The sequence below is a fragment of the Argiope bruennichi genome, chromosome 11 (assembly GCF_947563725.1).
Source record: "Argiope bruennichi chromosome 11, qqArgBrue1.1, whole genome shotgun sequence".
NCBI classification, from domain to species: Eukaryota; Metazoa; Arthropoda; class Arachnida; order Araneae; family Araneidae; genus Argiope; species Argiope bruennichi.
Window position 1 is genome coordinate 47,313,893 of NC_079161.1, and position 24,173 is coordinate 47,338,065.

At 30.7% G+C, this 24,173-nt stretch overlaps 1 protein-coding gene across 4 annotated transcripts in view; it reads left to right on the forward strand.

Annotated features, from left to right (window-relative positions):
* The window catches only part of LOC129957597 (cell adhesion molecule Dscam2-like), a 929,106-nt gene extending 905,135 nt beyond the window's left edge, over positions 1–23,971 (forward strand). For all 4 annotated transcript variants that reach the window (XM_056070014.1, XM_056070015.1, XM_056070016.1 and 1 more), the window contains 3 exons: positions 13,962–14,017; positions 19,139–19,214; positions 23,832–23,971. In XM_056070014.1, coding sequence (XP_055925989.1) covers positions 13,962–14,017; positions 19,139–19,214; positions 23,832–23,947 — 248 coding nt within the window. In that variant the 3' untranslated portion in view covers positions 23,948–23,971. The remainder of the gene's footprint in view (positions 1–13,961; positions 14,018–19,138; positions 19,215–23,831) is intronic.
* Positions 23,972–24,173: the final 202 nt, after the last annotated feature.

Here is a 24,173-nt window from a genome sequence, read left to right on the forward strand (position 1 = left end):
CGGTTTTACTGATACAATGCAGTAATTTCTCGCCTTATTTGTTTCCGCTATTGTATGAAAAGCTAGCATTATATACATTGTCAAACGATGTTTAAAAACCTTAAGTAAGGTTTGAAATATTTGAACAATTCATGAATTTTCTTTATATATTGTATGTTATACCTTAGAATTATATGGGAAGGAAAATTCTATCTATATAAAATATAGAAGAGAGTTCTGTAAAATAATTTTTACAGAAAATAACATTCTTAAAAATAAATTATTTAAATTAGTGCCTTATTCTAACATACCAGAATAAAAATTTGAAATACGAATAGAGATTATTTTCTTGTTATACTAGATATTAGAAATAATATTCACAAAAATATTTTATACTTTAAGAATTTATCTTTTGTTATACAATAGAATACCTAGTAAATGTGTGAAATATTCACACATATAAATTTATATGTGTGAGCTCATATTTTATCAGACAACATTAGGCGTTCAATGGAATATGTATTTTTCATGCGTTGCCGATAATTTAAAATGTGAAAGGATTATCTGAATTTAGGTTAGTTATATTAATTTCATGTTTTAAAACACAATAGTGCTATGTTGGGATGGACGTCGTAATTTTGAACCGTGGTCAGATGACGAGGACAACACCTGAGCTGACACTCCCCTCTCCAAACTTCCACACCACATCAGCGGAAGGATGTTTGGCCCCGACAGATTAAACAGACCCTAGACCCGCTTACACGAAGGTTTTTCGGTAGAATCGGGTCTCAAACCTAAAGCCCTCCGGTTCCAAAGCCGAGACCTTACCACCATGTCACCGCGGCAAAATCTCAAGTTGGAATTTTTTAACGATTACTGTACTTTCTCTATACAACGTAAACGAGAAATTAATTATAATGCCTATCTTCTTTAGCTCTCATGATAATTTTCAATTTTTCCAAAATATAAAACTAATTTTATGTACAAATGTAAAATAAGATAATATTTGGAACATTTAAATCACTAGCATACGGCAATGCAAAAATGGGCCAGAGAGTGAGCAAATAAACTTTCTAAGTTTTATCCTATATAGAAACACGTTCTTCTGTATTATATTGTTACGAACCGGTGATGCGGCTTTCCAGCATAGTTGGTTCCATGGGAGGTCCCAGAGCTTGGCGACCATTTGGCGAATTGGCGACGAATTTGGCGACTTTGGCACCAAAATAGATAATACCCGAAACATCGAGAATTTTCCCGAACCGTCCAGGAGGAACGGAGGCACGCCTCGAATGTTCCTGATTGGTTGAGAGGCTTCTAGCCCCGCCTCCTAAGAGGAGGCGGGGAGTGACGGTGAATTGGAGTCGTGGACCAGTGGAGTCGAAGAGTAGTCGGAAGCGACGGTGAAGAACTCGTCTTCCAGGGACTAGCGGAGCAGAGACGGAGTAGAGCTGCTGTGTATACTGTTGTATGCTGCACGTCTCGGCTGAAGATAATCGTCTTTTGTGATGTATATAGTTGTCGTCTTTGTGCTGTCCTGTGTGTCTTCGTATAAATAAACGTCGTTGTTTTATTTTCTACTGCCGCCTGGTGATTGAGCGTTCTTCACACCATATAACCTCCACTATCCAAACGAACCCTGGAAATTTCTTAACAATATACACGTGCTTAGTTAAAAGAGCAGAAGGACCTACGCCATCTTTATGGCAAGCAAATATATAAATTGACAGAGGGAGGAATATATAGCTGGAGAATATATATATGATCCTTATGTTGACCCAAATAATAAGTGAAATAGTTATTGTCTGGGAATATACTATATTATCTCGAGAGAAAGCAAACACTGATAGAAGGTCTAGACGTATTTGACTGTATTGGGATTCCACTTCAATCATCAATAGGGCATACCTTCCCTCCCCCCACCTCATATTCCGAAATAAGGTCGCTCAAATGTAATTTGTTCAATATTTGGGAGAATTGATCAAATCGCATGAATTTTGAAAATGTTCGTTTGTATCAAGATCAATCATTGGAATTAAAGTTGAGATCTTTTTCATAAATTCAATAATCATTAGGCATATCCTGATCATCAAATCGAAGAAAACCGCGATTTGTCGAATTTAAATAGAATCTCTCCAATGCTGGACTACCATTAACAAAGAAGTATGTCGTTTGAATTAGTGCTTGGACAAACTTTACGGACAAATAAGTCGAGATTATATGCAGTGTCATTAGTTGCTTCAATGTAAAACAAAACAACAAGCTGGACAGGTGGAAATTCAAAAGCTTAGTTAACCGAATTGGATATTAGTGCTAAAACACCATACAATCCTCACCTAACATCATTTGATTTCGGTTTGGATGACTAATGATTTATTTAAAATTTAAAATGAAAAAGAGTTTATTAAGTGAGTAAAATAAAAATGCAATTCAAAAACAGATGCCCGCAACACCACAAATATTGCGGGCATATATTCATGTTCTGAAAACTAAAACGGATGGATCAACGGTATTGCAAACCGGTTGATATTTACAAAGAATAAAACAATCTATATTTCTCCCTTCTAAATTCTATTTCTCTAATCCTTACTGTAACCGCATAAGAATAGATTGTGCATTCCTTTCAGGCGAATCGTTCAGAGTTAAATTTAAGAAATTTAATGGCTTTAAAACCAGACAGGAGCAAGCTGTCAGAAAACTCTAATTTACATTCTTCTTTTTTAATCCTGATCTTTTAGAAGCATTTAATACGTTTTTAAAATATTCTACTTCATATAATTAAATATTACCCACAAAGATGTCCGAGCGATTAAGCTATTAAATGAATAGCATCTTTTGAATAATAATGAAGCAAATATGCATATAAATTGTCCATTCATTTTCTTTGTATGCATTACTTAGCTCGAAGAAAAATAAAATATACATTAACTTAGCTTGAATTGCGCTTCAAGTCTACACACTAGACATAGCCTTAGCAAGCATTCTTCAATGTAATAAGGATATTATAAAACACCAAATGAGACCCAAAGAGGCAATTCACAGCAACAAATAAAAAAAAGGAAGGAAAAAAACTTTTTCCCCTTCATTTGGCTTAGAAGCAGTAAGTCAACTTCTATTCAAAAGGCCATTCTAAATTAACTTAACGGTGTAAAATATTTTAAATTGACGGAAAACAAAAGCTTGACGGTGCTTCCAAAATAATCTCGAAGCAAGTCAACTACTTCATTTCAATCTGGGGGTAACTGTAACCAACAACGTGTACATAGGCAGATTATTCAAATTTTATGCTAATTCACTTAAAAGAGCCGAGGTGAATTAAAAGACTTAACTGGAAAATAAAATTAAAAAAGGGACAGCAAAGAAGGAACTCTATTTTATCGTTTGAATTAAGATAATTAAGGTTTTCTCTTTTATTTTATTTACTACGCTTTTATTTTCTCCGCTAGACTATCAAATTAGTTCCTTTTGCTACTACGGCTTCTGTTTGGCGGTGTGCATTTCTTGCAGAAAGAAAATCGCTGATGAACAACGAAGCATGTGTTCAACATCTTTCTCTTTTTTTTCGGGGGTGGGGGGTGGGGGGGTATTCTTGATACAGGTAGTTGGAATTTATTTACTAGATGGCAGAGTGGATATATGCTTATATCTCTGTAGTAGTGTAATGGAAAAATTTGGCTGGAATTTCTTCTGCGGTATTTAAGGAATTCGGAGAAGTAATTTATTTTTGTCGTTGCATGTTTTTATTCTGTAAATGAATTCACCAGTTTCTTTACCTACACAAAACAGGTGTAATAATAAATCATGCATAATTTGTTTTTCACGACGTACCAAAGCTGTGACATATAATAAACAACGGACATCCTGTTTTTTATGAAGAGTGACAAATCGTTTAAAACCAATGTTTTTCTTCACTAAATCAGAAAATTTCCCACAATATTTTTTAATTATTTAAAGTGGCGTAACCCGCTTTTTCTGTTTTTCACGCTCAGATAGCAGCAGATAATTCACATTCTATATGCATTAGTTTCTTAAGCGTGAATAAAATGTATTTAAGCTTTGCACTCAAGAAAGTGCTTTGAACGACATAAAAAAATCGTATTTTATGAAGTTTGAATCAATTTATATGCTTCTAAAAATATTGTAAAGTTAAAAAAATTTATATTATTTTGATCTTACCAAACATATTTCGTAAAACATTCTTGGCAATCTAACATTTCAATCAAAAATAAAGACCTTTCCACCACTTTTTTAAAAGCTTTATTTTTATGATTTTATTTCAATTAAGAAAACACAGCGCTCGTTGATTGGCGAAATAATCCTTAAGTTGTCCAATAGTTTGAAATAGTAATATTCAAAGCTTCATAATTCGGTCAGTTGAATCTCAAAAGAGTGTGACTTTCTATAATGACCGGGTGATTGGTGAAATATTCCTTAAGATGTCCAATGAAACAGTCTAACATAGTGATATTCAAAGCTTCACAATTCGGTCAGTTGAATCTCAAAAGAGTGCGACTTTCTATAATGACTGGTTGATTGGTGAAATATTCCTTAAGATGTCCAATGAAACAGTTTAAAATAGTGATATTCAAAGCTTCATAATTCGATCAATTGAATCTCAAAAGAGTGCGACTTTCTATAATGACCGGGTGATTGGTGAAATATTCCTTAAGATGTCCAATGAAACAGTCTAAAATAGTGATATTCAAATCTTCATAATTCGGTCAGTTGAATCTCAAAAGAGTGTGACCTTCTATAATGACTGGGTGATTGGTGAAATAATCCTTAAGATGTCCAATGAAACAGTCTAAAATAGTGATATTGAAATCTTCATAATTCGGTCAGTTGAATCCCAAAAGAGTGTGACCTTCTATAATGACTGGGTGAATGGTGAAATATTCTTTAAGATGTCCAACGAAACAGTCTAAAATAGTGATATTCAATTCTTCATAATTCGGCCAGTTGAATCTCAAAAGAATGTGACCTTCTATAATGACTGGGTGATTAGTGAAATATTCCTTAAGATATCCTATAAAACAGTCTAAAATAGTGATATTGAAATCTTCACAATTCTGTCAGTTGAATCTCAAAAGAGTGTGACTTTCTATAATGACTCGATTATTGGTGAAATATTCCTTAAGATCTCCAATGAAATAGTTTAAAATAGTGATATTCAAAGCTTCATAACTCAGTCAGATGAATCTCAAAAGAGTGTAACTTTCTATAATGACTCGGTGATTGGTGAAATATTTCTTAAGCTGTCCAATGAAACAGTCTAAAATACTGATATTCAAATCTTCATAATTCGGTCAGTAGAATCTCAAAAGAGTGTAACTTTTTACAATTACTCGTTGATTCGTGAAATATTCCTTAAGATGTCCAATGAAACAGTCTAAAATAGTAATATTCAAAGCTTCATAATTCGGTCAGTTTTAATCTCAAAAAAGTGTGACTTTCTATAATTACTTTATTAAAATTAAAAAAATATTCCTCCAATAACATAATTTGATGAAACTCTACTCTACTTGAATCAATTATTGCTTTCCTCTTTTACCCATATTTTTTATTTAAAAAAAAAACGGGCAACTCTGATATTCTTTTAGTAAACAATAAACTGGAAAACCAAAAATGAAAACTCACAGACCTTCCCCCCCCCCCAAAAAAAGAAAGAAAAGAAAAGAAAAATAGCAAATAAAAGAAACCAACACCATTTCAAAAAAAAAAACTCGCAAAAAATGGAAAAGAAAGGGTGAAAGAGAAAGAAAAAAACGGAAACTACATTTTTATTGAATCGTGGGTATTTAAGTGTCAATTCACAACGATGTTCTCCGCTGACCTCATAGCTGACCTACATACGATATCGACGCGATGGCAAGATGGATGGCCCGGAAAACGAGAGTCAATCTCTGTAGTGAGCATTGACTTTTGTGGAAGGTCATGGAATGTGACATTCTTCTTAGAGCGGAAACAAATATCTCTGCTGTGCCGAGTGCGATGGAGTGTGTTTCGAGAATTGTACTTCTTCGTGTAGTATCTTTCTGGTCTAAGAGGAATTGACAGGAGGGTTCCCGTGATAAATGTCCTCGAGGTTGTGATTTAATATGGCCTGTCGAGATTCAACTAAAGGCTACATTTTTTACGATTTTAGACTTTACCTATCTTTTTTTATTTTCTCGTACACAATGTGTATATAAAAGAAAATATTTTATTCGTAAAAAAATATATTCAAATTCGAGATTTTAAAGGATTTCCAGGTTTCAAATGGAGACCTCGGTGGCATGGTGGTAAGCTCTCAACTTCGGAGCCGGAGGGTTTCAGATTCGAGACCCGATTCCACCGGTCGGGTTCACGTTAAATCCGTCGAGGCCAAACGTACTCCCGCTTGTGTGGTATGTAAGTTTGGAGAGGGAGGTGCAATCTCAGATGTTTTTCCTCGTCATCTGACCGGGGTTCAAAATTACTTGTTTCATCCCAACATATCCCGAGTGTTGCTTCAAAACGGGACGTTAATATAACTAAACTGAAAACTCCGTAATTTCCGTATAACTGAGTTGAAAATTCTGCTTGTTGTAAGCAAAATACACGCGGAAAAATTTGGAATTAAAGAACATCTTTATATATTATTGAATATATGTGTAAATACGTACTACTCACAGCAAAAATCTTGAACAACTTTTTGTGAAACGGTTTAGTTTATTATATTAATGTCCTGCTTTTTAAATCAACACTAGGGCCATCTAGAGGAAATAATTTTGAACCGTGGTCAGATGACGAGGACGGCACCTGAGATGGCACCTCCCTCTCCAAACTTCCACACTACACCAGCGGGGGGACGTTTGGCCCGAACGGATTTAACATGAACCAGAAATCGAATTTGTAACTCGGAAGCTTTCTTTCTAATCGGCTGAAATCAAAATTTGACATAAAACTATAATTGTAAGATTCCTCAAGATCACATACCAATTTCATTTATTTAAAACATGCGTTTTCGTGTTTTTGTGTTCACATGCGTGCAAAAAGTACTGATCGAACAGACGATCATTACTTTGACAGACTTTGTTCAAAAATTCAGAAGAATTTACATTTCAGATAATAAATTTATGTACCAAATTTTATTTATCTAGCTCTTTGCGTTTTGATTATTGTATTAACTTGTACTTGGACAGCTAGGCCGACATCGTTGATGGTGAAAAGTATGTAGGGTCACTCCATTTCTTAGGACTTTGTTCAAAAATATGTCTGGTGCAAAGTAAATCCGTCGGGACCAAATGTCCTCCCGCTCGTGTGATGTGGAAATTTGGAGAGGGGTGCTAACCCAGGTGTCGTCCTCATCATCTGAAGAAAATTCGGAATGTTTTGAATATAGTATAAGATTTATTTTGGTGTAAAGAACGCATACCAAATTGTATTAATCTAACTTCTTCCATTTTTTAACTTCTTCGTAAATAATTTAACTTCTTCAAATAAGACTAACAAACATAATTTTTTAAAATGTTGTTGGACCTTTTTTTTTAATCATGTGGAAACGTGATGTCATCTTGGGAATGCGGGTATATGACGCTGAAAAAAAAACTGCCACATATAAAAGTCCTGATTATCTGTAGGAATTTAAGTTACATTAGACGATTATTTCAAATCAGGACGATATTAAAATACGATTCATCAAAATCCCAATGCCGCATTTTTTAACAATTGCAGCTCTTCCCATACTAAAATATGAAAAAAATAAAAAAATAAAAAAAAGTGGCAACATGGTGCATACAGAGTTCAAAAACAAACTAATGGAAAATAATAAACTCGCGATGGATGCATCTTTTCATTACCATTTTCATTATTAACTCATTTATTGGTTTCTATCTGTTATGTAATGGTGCAGATTGTTTTTATAATGAAAAAACTCGATCCATAGAGGATTATGTAAAACGATATTACGCAAAAGACTTTCGTACTAAGTTAAAAATGGAAAACTAATTTGAAAAACGATTCACTTTTTAATCTTTAAGGCATTCATTTTTTCACTCTAAAATCTTAACATTTCAAACAAGTTTCTTTACTTCTGAAATATATTAATTTTTTTTTTCAATTCTTTTTTGTGAAGTTTTTATACATCTATAAAATACATTTGAAGTACAAATGGGAGGGGAGGAAAAAATCTTTTCGCTTATTTGTTAAACTTGAAGCGCAGCTTTTAATTTCACCGGCGATAGTTCTTACCAACTGAGCTAAAGGATCAGTGCCCTAAACTTAACGGATTCGAGGTAAAAAAAAAGGTTAAGAAAATGAAAAAAAAAAATTATATAACTGAAGTACTGGACAAGGTCACAAAAAAGATTGTCTTTATAAAAGCTGAAAAAGGAACGCAATATACGATTTCCAGGAAAAAATATAAAAAGAAATTACAGAAGTAAGAAATTGCTTTTACAGCCGAAAGAAACACTGGTATCTCATAAAAAAAGAATAAAAAAAAGTGTGAGAAAATGAAAGTCGTCTTTTGCTTCTTATTTTAAAAGAAAAATAGTTGATTTTTTTTTCTTCTTTTTTTTCCCCCCCTCCAGAAATTGTTTCTAAAAGAATTGCTTTCTGAGACCAAAAGATGATCAATACTGCTCATCAACTTTATTAATATAATAGTTCTTTTCCCACGCCGAATCTCGGAAAATATGCATGCGATGAGACTTTTATTTCCTTAATGATTGAAATATCAATTAATTTACGAAAATACATCCTAAAAACAAAATTCCGGTACTTCTTAAATTCAAATATTAGTAGAATTCAGTTAAGAAATGCAAGAATTCTACGGGGCAAATCGTGTCTCATTGTCGTTTTAATTGTCACTTGGAACATGTAGAATTCTAAATGAGTCTATACAGGATCGTATTGAAACATAGTTATGTACAGAAATTCTTCGTCGACCTTACTTTCTCTTAGACGAAGTATTATTCAAAAAGAAAGTATTATAATCGTCAGAAAATTAGAACTCGAGATTTTATCAAATCTTCACGTTTCAGATTTCTTCGAGTCTTAAAAACATACTTTTAGAATTATGACCGTTTGTCACTTTTTTTTTTTCTTTTTTTGTCTGTTAACACCCTAACTCAAAAACGCTTTAAGCTAGTCGGATGAATTTTGTATATGGCTTTTAAACAAAATTTGTAGATTTCTATAAAATTCCGAAAAAAATACAGTTTGTGTGTCTACCGTGCTATCCGAGTGCAAGTGAATAGAATAATTACAAATCGCAAAGATCTAGATTTGGTACATTGATTTAGCATCACAGCAAACTTGTAACCAAATATGCCAAATGGTTGACCATCTGTCGGTTCATAATTTCGCATCCACTTAAACACAATAATTCATTAACGTAGCGACTTAGATAAATCAAATTAGGCATACAGATTTAGCATTTAAAGTACAAACTTTCTCAAATCTGACAAATGGTGAACCATCTGTCGATCTATGTTCTATTCGATCCAAAAATATTCAAATTTGCTTGGATATTTGCAATCGGGATTGTAATTATTCAAAATGTCTAGACAGTGACAGATTTAGATATTTTGCTACACTAGTCAGTAAATATTATGCTGCTCTTCTCTTTATAATTTGATACATTTTGGTTTAAATTTCAACACATTTTTAATTATTTATTTTAGAATAATCATTTTTATTTTATTAATTTTGTGAAAATGCTATGTTTTTTTTTATTTATTATTTATCTGTTATTACTCCCAGACTGCCCTGCATCCATGTTTCTACACAAAATTGAATATTAATATTCCTATAATTAGATAAATAAGAGATGGCATAATGAAACGTGTGCGGTCTTGCCCAATTACACTTGATTAAATGTTAAAATTATCATAATAATTTATAATTCATGTAAATTGTATTTTTTATAAAATTATTTATTTGTCAACTAAGAAAATAAAGTCTTTTAATCGAACTATTTGTGCCACCCCCCTCAAATATGAGGAGTTTGGCAGCTACCTAATCAGAAATCAGCCATTGTACCAAGTTGAACTCTTTATATTTCAGCCACTAGTTCGGTTACAGTGAAGAATTATCAGACAATGTTCCTGAACCCCTGCAATCTCTTGTATTCATACACGATGGAAAGCCACATAATATTTAAATAAGTGTTTAGAACGCGCTACCGCAATTTTACAGACAAACGAGTAATTGGACATGCATTTTCGTGCAAATGGCCACCACGCTCTCCTGATTTATCTTCAGGGATTTTATGAGACGTGAAGTAATTTTCTTCTCTATTTTTGAAAGGCACCCATTAACCTGCATAGCATTAAGGCTTTATAGTACTCTGGTATATATTCTTACCACCTGCAAAAGAATTTTTACGAGGGCTCAAAAATGTATTGTAAAATGATAATAGGGTAATGAGATGCTTAAAATTCGATTGAGTTACCTTTTTAGAACAGAAACACATTGTCTATAGTTAAATACTATTTAAATTCTAAAGTGGTAAATATGCTTTCCACTGCCCGTTCACGATGTAAGGGTTCCCGTAGAGATATTTAGATATTAGCATATTTTTATTATTTCATTTAAATCCAACATTCATTTTTAAAAATGAACAAAAACTGTTGATGCAGTTTGAATTTCTTAAAATTCGGAATCTTGTTCTTAATAATTTTATGCGTATTTTGAATTTATTTTTGATATATTTATTAATTTAATACTAATTTTAAGACATTTTAGTTTATTTCTTAACACAAAATGTGGCTGCGATGTTATTAATAAAATTGCATCAGATTGCAACAATTTTATTTTCATGCAATGTAGCAATCCGCCCAGCCAGCCTAACAAATGCAAAGTGAGCTTCAAATTTTAATATAAGACATTACTGAATTTGAATTCCAAACAATCCCATGATTTATAATTAAAAAAACAGTATAAAGTTGTTTTAAATTACCCAAAATTAAGTCGTAAGTATCATTGAACCATTACCATTGAACATTCGATGATATTTTTTTTACTCTTAACGCTCAGTGTTAAGTACGCTTACCACTTTCAGTTGCTCTTGAAATATCTCTGGTAAGCATATTTACCACCCCTTATTTCATAAATTAAAAGGGAAATCAAAGAACTTTTGATGTTTTAGTATTTATATCAACAATTTATCATGGTATAACTCTAAAAAATTTTATTTGTCAATGCCCCGGAATCATGCCCTATAAAGGGTTAAAACAATAAAAACTACCTTTGTTATTCTAACGTCATTTATCATACCTTGAATTCAAAGGAAACATTTAGAATGCTATATTGTCTTTAAGAAGTTTTGCTTCATATTTTCGCTTTATAAAACTAACTTAACTAAAATTTACAAACAAAAAAAACAGTCCACTTTTGAGAACTTACCGCGATGAACAAAAATTTTAACTCTCTATCTGCATATACCTGTATATACGGAGAAGGGAATTTCATCTAATTACAGCTGCATCCTGTATTTTCGTATTGCTCGTTTTCTTTTTATTATTTATTATTAAATTAGCTAATAGATCTCATCACTTGATGGGATGTCATTGTTCATGTAATTACTTGAACATCTGTTCAAGAAGCAAATCTGTTCTTTCTCTCAGTTCTTTAGGTACAGATAATTGATTACAATTTTTTTTTAATTCCAAGACATAAAACAGAAATATTTAAAGATAGTGGTAGGGTAGATCACGGTCTTATCCTATTTCAAAATCACGTGTTTGAAAATTCTATAAAGAATTAACAATAATTGAAGAAAAAAAGTCATTGAACAAATTTTTAATGATATGATATTCAATGAATTCAATGATAGTTATATGTTTTGTAAGACAATTTTTTCGGATAATAATAAAGAAAAAAGAGCAAAATTTAATTTAATTTTTAATTAAATGGATATATAATTAACTGTTGTATTTTTAAAACCTAGTGGTATTTTTTTTTCTTTCCCTAAAGAATAAGTGCGCAAATTTTAGCAGAAATCGAGCCAATCGTTTAGTAGATGTTGAACATACATACGTGCATAACCATAATGAGTTTTGTTTATATAAGGATTACCTGACTAAAGGCGCCCAAAAACATATCTTTACTCATTAAGTAAACCAATAAATTCTAACAAAAATATTCGTAAATAAAGAATAAAATTCTTTCAATATATAAAGAATCGATTATATTTTAATTAAATAACATTAAATTATTGATATTGTAATCATTTCAATATGACTTCACTACGGACAGTGACGGTTATAGTCAATGTGATTCATCGATTATTATCAATAATAACAGCAGTAAGTGTTACTAACAGCCATCGCTTATTAATAAAAAACGATTAATCACATTAGGTACAAATTTCAATATAATATATCACTTTTTTAATGTGGGCACCTTACATTATCATTTTGTTGCAAAAATAATAGTTCGTTTTGCTTTCGACTATTCTGTAAATGTTATATCTAAGCAACAATGTCATATGAAGGGTTAAAATTATTTTTGTTTATCATTAAAATACTGAAAACTATCCTTATATTTGAATATCTCAGCCAATGCCATAGATAGAGATATCAGTGCTTAGAGACCAAATTTAAGGAAATGCACTAATATAAAATAATATTAAAATTATTTCATCTGATGAAGCGAATTATTATCAGAGGAGGGGGGGGGGAGGTAATGCTATGTTCCAGCTTCCAGATGTAACTGGTGTCGAAGCCTCTTTTTTTTTTTTTTTTTTTTTTTTTTTACCCTTAATCGTCCACGAAGAAATCTAAAAGTGGCTGATTTAATCATTTAAATAAAATATTTCGATATAAATAATCATTTCTAAATAACAGTTACTGTGCTATGATTTTTTCAATTTCATCAAAGCTAACTTTGCTTTTAAAAAAACAATTAACAAATTACACTATCTTACAACCTTCAATAATTACACTAATTACAACCTTCAATCATGATTTACTTATTTGCTTCAAGAATATCAAATGTATGACTATTTAAAATTTACTGCATGGTACAATTATGAAATTTAATTTTTTTATTAATGGTTACAGTTATGAAATAAAACAAAACTGAATGGTTCAAAACATCCGAGTTCTTTATTTGTAATAGATGGCGCCACGTGAAAATACGAAATATCATAATAAAGTTAAAATTCTGAAAGCAGTCATTTTCATTTTATAAACTTAAAAAGATATGCTTTAAATTAATTATAAAAATTCGAGTGAGAAATATTCTACCGTTGTGTACAGATTGCTTAGATAAAGTAGGGAATATTCATTTTCTGTTATCGAAATTAGTGTTTTTCCTTCTCATATCTCTATTAGTTTTAATGAAATATTTTCGATAATTCATAAAAAGAAATCAAACTTTTTATTCACCGTGAGAAGTGAATTTTGATATATTATCAAGATTCACTTATCAATAAATATAACATTATCAATGTATATAAAATTTTAACAAAAGCAGAAAACTCTTCATGGAAACATAATGAAATAAATCCATTTTTTACATCAAAAAACAGACAATTGTCAGAATATTCTAAAGGATTTTTTTTTTTCATTTTATATAAAAATTTATGCTTTTCATGATACGGAATCTTGCGTTTAGGTAACAAGATTAACAAAAATATATCAAGTGAATAATCACATGATCTCCATATATTTAAAAATATTTTATTTATATGTGTGAGATATTTCATTGACATGCACACACACGTTTTTAATAATTAGTGTTTAATAAGTATTTTTCAACAACTTTTATTTATTTTAAATTTTTTAATGTAAAAAGTGTATTATTTTAAAATTTAAAAAATATTCTGTAATTAATATAATTTTATTTAAGAAGATATATTTTTTATTGCGAGTTAATAATAAAATTTGCAGGGTTTTTTTTTCCCCGAAATTACTTCAAATGCATTACTATGAACTCTATATATATATTTTTTAATTTTACTAAATAACCATTTTAACAGATTTTAAACCGTTTATTTATTTTTTTAAAAACAGGCAAAACAGACTATGCAGAACCTTATACTTGCAACGACTCGGCAGCTTCAAGACAGGTAAGTTATTGAAAAGAAACAAGTATAAAATTCTGTTAAAAGAATATCTAAATGTTTTGTAATATTTTCAATATTCAAAAGATGGCGCCACGATACAAATGACTGATTACTGAAATATCTTTTGGACATTTTGCTCGGATCCGATATATTTAGTTCAAATCAAAATTTTCATAAGGGTTTAAGTTGTTCTAAATTTTTTAAAAATATTTTATAACTGTAAATTTTTATTCATTAATTAGAAGTGCAATATTATAGTGATAAATACTAATCGGGAATTGATACTGTCGTAAACTGTTCCTTTAATTCTTGACCGGAAATTCTGTAAAACTTCTTTTTTAGCAGGAATATTCTGTTGTCAGAAAGGTGAATTTACAGCGTTTTAGAATAAGAATAAAAAGTGTATAACCGTGAGGGCTGCTAGAAATGCTTTTAATAATTTACAATTTTAATCATATTTAAGTTAAAAAACAAACATTTTAAATTTTACAAAATATTTTTTTAATCTCCTAAAAATATTACTTTAAAACTTTCTTAACACATTGTTTTTATCGCCCTATACATTTACTTTTTTTGTTTTCATATCGAAACTTTTGATAAACAATGTTATTTCCTATCTTTTAGTAGCTGCATTTGCAATTTGAATTGTTATATATTTGCAAAATATATTACATTTATTCGAAACCAGGCTTTTTTTCTTTATGATTTCGAATAGGATGCTGAACATGGCGAATTAATTTCAAAACATAAGAGGAATACACATTTTAAGTTATAACTGTAACAAAGCATTGTAGAAAAAATGCTGCATCCTTTAAAAACATTGTTGTATTGTAAGTAGTCTGTTGAGTACAGGACTGAAATTTGATTCATTTATATGAATTCATAACAGTTTTCTGATTATAAAGGGTGATTCAAAAAGTCTTTCTCCGACTGCAAAAAATTATTACAAAAAAGAAACCCCTTTGAATATAACATTTTTACTTTAGAATAGCCGTGTTTTTTTTAAATTCCAACAGATAGCGCAACTAATGCCGTTAGTGATTTTACATTCGATTGCAATCAGAATGGCGTCAATGAAATGTTCTTTGTTTCCATAAATTCAAATTGGTCATTACTGTTAAGTTTTCAGTATCAATCTTGTGGTAACATAAAGGATAATTTTTTTTATAACGCCAGTTAAATATATTGATAGATTCAAAGTTAGGATCACAGGTCCTGTGTCTAATGTGACAACCAAAATGTTGGATAATTCTTAGCGAGAATTAGAATATCACCTTGGTATTCTTCCGCGTTCCAAATGTTGCACACATTGATAAAAACCAATTAGTAAATTTCAAAAATTTTATATATATATTGATTATATAAATTGACACTTGGTTGTTTCAATATATATATATATATATATTTGTAATTAGAAAAAGATTTTGTAACCATCCTATATCACTGCATCCGTTTCGAGGTAATAATTTTCACAAAACTTTTATATATATATATATATAAAAACATTCTAATGCGGTATAATAGTAAATTACTTGTTGCGTTTTAAGTCATCTATTGAACATAAGATTGAAACTGGTTTCATTTTTCATAGCAAAATCGCATCGAAATAGTGTAAGACGGTAAAACCGAAATCCGTGAAAAATTAGTTTCTCGATTGAGAAATTGCCTCTATTTTCCGATATGTTTTCGTAAAATATTACAGAAAAATATTCTAATATGTACTATATATTTTTTTAAAAAATATATATAAGCAGTCTTTTGAATATTAGTTGACAAAATTGCAAAGAATCGGTGATAGCTTAATTTTTGCATAGTCATAGCAATAATACAGTTTTGATAGCGGTCTTAAAGATAGTGTTTGGTTCTCCAATGCATAGTAGCGTCTAGTTGTTTTATTTAGAGCTATATTAATAATACATGTAATAAAAGTGAACGAGAAATCAAAATACAAAATCTCTAGTTATTAACAATCTTTATTTATTAATAATCAAATGTTGTTACATTATACATATTTAGAATCAGCTGGTAATAAGAAATGCCATTAGCCAAATAGAGAAAGAGAGCGGAAAATGCAAATTGCAATATTAAAATGAGCAAATGTTTTGAATTATGCTTTATATTAGCATATATCGCGAAAACACAGAGAACCAAGTTAGCCTCTTACGAAATGCTCTTTATAAGTTTTCTGTTACCTCAGAGTATCTTAAATTCACTAAAAGGATGCACAAATGAACCATAAACCGAATAATACACCCGTTTTAAAGCAATTCTTCCAGAAGAAGAAGGGTCCGAGAAATAATTCCTCTCCTACCCTAGAATAAAATCTTTCGCCGTCCACTTTCCACCAGTTGTGCAAATCTCCCATTTCGTGAAATGAAATTAAATGTTACCCTGAGTGGCGAATAAAGTCTCTCGGATCTGTTAAAATTTATCATTCTCGCCAGTAAAGAATGAAACAGTTTACCCCCCACTCTGAAGCCTAATGTGTCCCTCTAGACTAGAAGATTAACTGCCTCAAAAGGATGATTCCATTTGTTTTGCTTTAGAATAAAATAATATACTCTCGAAGCAGTGACACCCGAGCCCCTGCTGAAATTTCCACTAGGATTCGGAAGCGATTGCGTGAGTTTATATTTCTTAGAAGTTGGGAAGGAGATTTATTTTGTCTCCTTGAGGAGTTCAGTTAAGCTTTTAGACTGGCTTTTGGTAAGTTTATCTTGTTGCTCGTGTTGGTATGCAGGGAATTTAAGTAAGCATTTGAATGTAAAATTAGATAATACGTTATGAATACATTAAATAAAAAACAGTTTTATATTTTTTATTAATATAGTAAAAAGTAGAAGAATCTTTATTTCGATTATTCTCTGCTTCTAGGACTTTAATTAATAATTCATTTCCACATAATGCAACTTATGGAAAATCAAATCAGTTCAGTTCTGAAAAGATTGAAGTATTTCATTTTCATCGAGAATACGCAAGTGTTCAAAAATCCATCAGCTAGTATGTCAAGAAGTCGACAAATATGAAATTACAAAATTCCATCCTAACAAACATAGAACAAATCAAGTAAAAGAAATCGAATTGATTAAAAGGATTTCATCAGAAATAAATTTAAAATAATAAACTGAAAATTCCAAAAGTAAATTTCAGGTTATATGTAACAACAAGAATTAAGCCAATATATATAAATATTTACTAAGTTGTGCACACGAATTTGAGAATTTAAAAAACAATAATAACGTTTTTCAAAATATGATTCAATAGCTGCAGTTTGAAATGGGGGGGGGGTCTACAGATATGGACGTTAAAGCACAAATCTGAAAAGCCTGAGGCTTTGATAGTAATATTTCAAATAAATTAAAATTTTAATCATTCTTAATGTATATTTAAGAATTCACTTTGTTACAATATGCTTTGTGGCTTAATTTCGATTTTGAGAGCCTGTATTTTTGTTTTGATGTTAGAATTTTTGATTGAAATATATATATATATATACTGAATTTCAGATCCCCAATAGTTAAAAGTATTCTTAAAATAATTTTTTCACTTTTAATCTTGAATATATTTATAATTAATTATCATAAATATCATGGAATGCTAAAATTATTTCTTCTTAAATTCACTATAAAAATTAATGATAAGTTTTTAACTTTTAATTAATTGATTAAAACATCGAATTGTCATCGACAACATACAGTTGCACTAAATTATCAGAATTCTCGTGCAAAAAAAGAAGTGCGAAAAATCGATTCAAATATGCACACAAAACAAGTTAAAGAATATAAAATTCTATGAAGTAAAACCCGCGATTAAATGTCGATAATCGGATTAAAACTTGACTCACTGACGGGTATCAAACACAACAAATTAATCATCCTCAGTTGAGAAGGTCTGATCATTCGCAGACTCAGCATCTGCGAGAGCATTAGGATTCTGATCTGACCTCGCATTCCGTCACGGGTACAAATTCCAGTCACTCTTCTGGAAAAAAAATGCATTCATATTCACATAAAACATTCTCACGTCACATGCAAAAGGGTACCTCATTCGAAGGATAGTTCATTTGAGTAAAAGTTTTTTTTCGTATTTAAAAATTTTTGTAACACTTCATTTACCATTCTATTGGTGTTTTTAAAGAAAATCAGAATTTAATATCTTGGGGCATTCCTACTGTTTTAAGCTGTCTCTCACAAAAGAATTTTAACAGCATTCAAAACCTAAGGAACTACTTAGTTAGCTTTATTACGTACCTTAAATTTAATTTCTTAAGAACCTTAAATTTTAAAAGTACCTTAATTTTAATTATTAATTAACTATGTATGTTAATTTAAAAATTCTTTTGTGGGAAATAGCTTAAAGCAGAAGGAATGTCCCAAGATATTAAATCCTGATTTACTTCAGATTTTCATTAAATCTCTCACAAAAAATTTTTAACAGCATTCGAAACCTAAGTAACTGTTTGATTAGCTTTATTAAGTACTTTAAAATTAAAGGGGGGGGGGTATGCAATTTGCCGATAATTTCATGTTTCTTAGTGCTAAATAACACTTGTTAAGAAAAAAAAAACAATGATGAAGAAATCATACACCCCGGCGTCCTGGCCTGGGGGTAGCGTATCTTCCCCGTGATCTGGACGTCCCGGCTTCGAGCCCTGGTTCGGGCATGGTTGTTCCTTACCCTGTGCTCTATTTGTGAGGTGTGTGAAAGAGCCATCCTGTAAAATGGGGTTGTGCAAGCGAATGCCTGACTGTCATCTTCATACGAGCTAGAAGTCAGACTTCTGCCCATCAAGTACTAAGGGACCTTTACCCTCAGAATCTACTGCACAAACTCGGCTTAAAATCGCTAACTTCGACAGCGGGCTTGTACAAGTGCCATAAGTAACAACAACAAAAATCATACACATCTTCAGCAGGTCCAAATGGAAAATAATTATGATTTTCTTTATCTAAATCGATTTTAAGAGACGTGTTTTCGTACAATTTCAGACACATTTAAAATGATACACATTTTCTAAAATAATTGCACTGCTTTAAAAGAAAACCTCGAAAGTATTTTTTTTACTAATATTGTATTAAATATATAACTCTTATTAATTAAAAGAGCTTTCTTTGTTTTTTCCAGGGTTCTGATGGACTGTTCGCAACGATAAAGCGATGCCCAACAAGACCTATCTACATGTCGGCCTCTTACAAACAAGGTAGGTCCGAAATTTCCCATTAGAATGATAAAATTTCTTTATTATGCATTTTAAAATGTAGATAAACATAAAACTGCAATGACAGCATGCATTCTTATATAAAAGAAGTCTCCACACAGCTGATAGCTTACTAAGCAAATGTATGCTCTCAGACAACTTTCGGGTATTCTTAGGAAATCTCTCTGTCCCTCAAATTCATCTGGGCGAGCTCCTCTAACGAACACAGCACGCGCCACAAGTATTCAATCAATCCAACAGATGGTTTTGGATATTTGAAGCTTACACTGTTAATTAACCGACTACTGTTAATTTAATGATATCAAAATTGGAGTTCATCCTCATTTAGGCTTTACAGAAATACACAGACCAATACAGTGTTTTTATAAATGTCAATTTAGTTCAAAAATAGCTTTTTTTTTTTTTAAGCTATGACAATTTCCGATCATTTTGTGTTGTCACTAAAATTCCTAAATTCCTTTGAAATTTTGCCTTTGAGAAGCCTGCGAGGCCTTCCGGTTTCATCTAAGCATGACATCTTAAAAACGTAACGAAGTAAACCTATAAAATTTGCGATATAATTTTAATACTAGTTTTGTATTTTTGTATCAAATTTTGTCAAACGGGTAACTGTCAGTCAATCTAGGATCAAAAGTATCCGAAACACTTTCGAATTTCCCCTGAAAGGCTTAAAAATGCTCCTTTGAACTTCGGAAAATCTGAAAGGCATCAGATGCTTTTATGTTATCTTGATCTCGCATTTTATAGTAAAAATTCAGTCACTAGAGATTTAAGAATCCAATCAAAGATTGTTGACAGAGAAAAATATTTGGAATCACTCCATTTCACAGGATTTCGTTCAAAAGTGGGTCAGGTGAACGATAAATCCGTAGGAGCCAAACGTCCTCCCACTGGTGTGATGTGGAAGTTTGGAAAGAGAGTGCCATCTCAGGTGTCGTCCTCGTCAACTGAACGCGGTTCAAAATTACGAGATTCGTTCCAAGATAACCCTAGTGTTGCTTTAAAAAACGGAGCATTAATATAACTAATGCTATAAAGTACTTTTATGTGAATAGCTAATTCAATGGTTTAATTAATCAAATTGCTGTTACATTTTTTCATGCCGAAAGGGCAATTTTGCTGGACTATTAACTAAAACTCCATTATTTAACTTTCTACCTATAAAACCAAAGAATTCTTTTATTTAAATACAATAATAATCAAATTTTTCCCTTAGTGTAATTTCTTATAAGACATTGTGTACACAAATATCACAAAAACAAACAGCATGATTAAACTGACTTTAACAATAATTATTCAAATCAAAGTTCACAAGTGGGTATGCATAAATTCTATATGTTTCATGATTTCTGTGATAAGTTTCATTGGTTATGGACACATATTTCCATTCCTGAAAGTTAACTCATTGGCAGGAGTTATCTAATTTCACTAATGCAAATCATGTAAGCACTTTAAACACTCTCAGGCATGGATAAAAGCTGATTATGTTTAGCACAATTCATTATTTTATGATAATCAAAATTGATTTTAAAAAATTATTATATTGATACTAAAAGTACTTAGAATACTAAAAATATTATAGAATCATGACATAAAAGAAAATTAATCAATCTAAGCATGATAAAATTTGATTCTGAAAATGCTGAAATTCATGTTTATGTGGAGATATTCTAGATTATTTCTATGCATGACATATCTTGTATAATATATATTAATACATAATTTCAATTACTAATATGGATTTTCCACTCACACAAATCTTCAGTAATTGAGCATAAGAAAGAAAACTGTTAATAAATTATATAAAATTTTCCTCTGGCTTAATTAAATGTAATTATTAATATACTCTATTTAATAATATGATTAAACATGTAAAAAAATATTATAACTTGTGAATCTAAATTACTGAACTTCTATTTGAATTTATAGGATTATTTTCTTTTCTAGATTCAAGCCTATGCTTGCATAATCAATAATTAAAAATATGAGGAATTAATGCGGACTTATAGGAACAAATAATAAAATTTCCAAAATGCTCAAAAAAATTGTTGCTGTTATTTATTTCATCAATTTCCAAGACAACATAATCACAATCATTCTGAATTGTCCTAGGAGAAAAATTCAATGGAAAGATATTTCTCAACCATATAAAACGTTTCAAACATCCTTTTAAGCTCTAAGCCAAAAAAATAATACCCATTTGGGCGCAATGGCTAAGACAACTCTATAAAATTGCTTAAAATAATTAAAGTAATAATTGTCAGATGAGAGCTTTAAATCAAAACATTTTTTGGGTTTTCCATCAATTCACAATAACACTTAGTGGTTACAAATAATGAACGTGATTTTGACTTAGAGTCAGCGCCACAATTAAATTAATCAGTGGCATTATCTGAAATAGCCATTTCTGTACTAGTCAGCTTCTGTATTCTTTCACTTCTCTATAATTATATCCAAGGTACATTTGTTACTTCTATATCATAATTATTGCCAGACAAAATTAAATTTTTAATAACAATCTTATGTTAAGGATTCTTGATAAAGATGGCTTATTAACAAGTCTCAAAAATGAAATCTTTTGCAAAATAATATTAGCTGCTTTCAATGATCAGATGTTTGCTCATCATCTATATATTTAAAATAATTGGCAAAACCAAAGAACTAGTTCCGTAACTATAATCATTGTACCAATTTTTATTACACATAAAATTAATGAAATCAGTGGTCATATGAAGGCTGTATGAATTGAAGTGAATAGTGCACTTCTATGAAACATTGTCCATTTCTGAGAGTAATTTCAAAAACATTATTTCAATGAATATTCTCTGCCAGGAAAAATATTCACAGTTTGCCGGTCATAACCAATAAATGAAATATCTCGTGCTTCATTGGTTTCAATTATTATTTTAAATATATATCTTATTACTTTTTAAGCTTTTATATTACTTATTTAAATTTATATCTCATAACATTTTATTACAGTGACAGAAATATGTTTATCAATAATTTGAAAAATCATACACAATTTTGGATACCATCCCACATATTTAAACAAAAATGTAACAATATATACTCATAATTTATCTTTTACAAGAAATTTCACTAGCTTAAGCGTAGAAAATATTTACTGAAAACTCTATATTAAAATAAAACCTAAACATCACAATCTGCATCCAAAATAGAGAAAAGTACTCACCCCCTTTTACAGTTAGCCTACTCATAGAAGAATTCATTATCACAATCATACTACAAGATTAAAAAATGCAGAATTAAATAAAGCATACACAGCCATGGAAATCCACTGAAGATGATCTGGTATTCTAAAGAAGTAGGAAAACAGTAGTTGATGGAGCACTTTCTGTAATTTTTAGTGATATTGTCATAAAAGAAGAAATAGTTTTATTAGCAACATGCAAACAGAAGTATTCTTTTTGTTAAAATCTCCATTCTCAAAAGAACAAAAATATGAGAATGACGATTAGAATGCCTGATTTACCAAAATGTTTCATTTCTTCTTAGTTTAGTCAAGATTTGCATGCCTCTTCAAAATCGATTATAAAATACAAAAATATTATAGGAAAATATATTTTGAAATTCTAAAAATTACACTATTTTAAGTTTTGGATCAATAACATATTTAGAACTAATTCTTGTAGTTGTTGTTTTATCTAATATCAATTTTTTTCAACAGCTTGCTTTAGCCCTTAAAAGAAAAGTAACAAAATTCCAGAACAATTCACCAGTTCCTATAGATCTAAATGCTACCAGGAATTTTTACTGTAGCACACAATCTGGAGTAAATATTTATTTACTTAAATTTACAGGAATATTATTGCAGTTTCCAGATATGGCTACAATATATTCAAAAATTTTGAAAACATCAACATCATCTCATGGCCGAATGTCCACTGAGCATACATATGATCAGAGTCTCTGATCGAATCAACTTATAGTCTGAACATCCATTTACAGTTGTGGTTAGGAAAAGTTGTAACGAGCAATTCCAGCATTCCCACCCTATCTTTTTAGTGCATCATCAACCACAACTGATCATTTGACCACCAGGATTCTACCCCCCCCCTCAAAAACATCTAGAAGAGTAATTTAATTCTTTTTTACCAAAATGTGAGGATACTGAATGTTACAATAGCTATATGAAGCATGAAAATGAACAATTAGAAAAAAGCAATAAGCAAGTAACAATTTGAAATCTGAAATCATTTGAAATCTGGTTTTGACAAACTTTACAATTATTTGTCCAAAAATCAGAATCAAACTGGATCATAAAGAAACATTTTGAATAAAATTGCAAAACTTTACTCAGATATGAGCATGTTGTATATGTATAAAGATAGAGAAGAGATCATTCCAATGCTTTAGTCATTTACTTGCAACTTTTACAGAAAATGAGTTGAACCATTTATCTATGTATATTTTCTTGGCTTATTTCATAAACTATATAAACTCATAACCTTATATACTCTAGTGTTTTTTTAAATAAATATGAAGAATTAGGGAAAAAAATCCCATTACTTTGTTCCTACTTAAAATTTTTTGATTAAAAAAGTATTGATAACTTCTGATATTTTCCTGTTTCAGGATCTGATGCATTTTGCACTCAACACAGCACCACCCATGAAGGCAGCACTCGATCTGAACCCACCTCCAATGAGAAATGGAGCAATCCAAGGAACAACAGCAAGCCAATGCGGTGATAAACCCCGCCTACAGCAGCTTAGTTAACCTTTACCTTCACCGTCCTCGATTCCCATTGGTCTATTTGAATGTGTGATCCGATTTCATCACTGGACGGGTGGAGAGACACTCTACTGCTTTGATGCAACTGGGTGCGATCCTTTGTCCTCCTACTTGGAGAAACATTGATTTACTACATGAATATACTACATTCAATCAATCCCCGAATCAGTGTTTCATGAACAA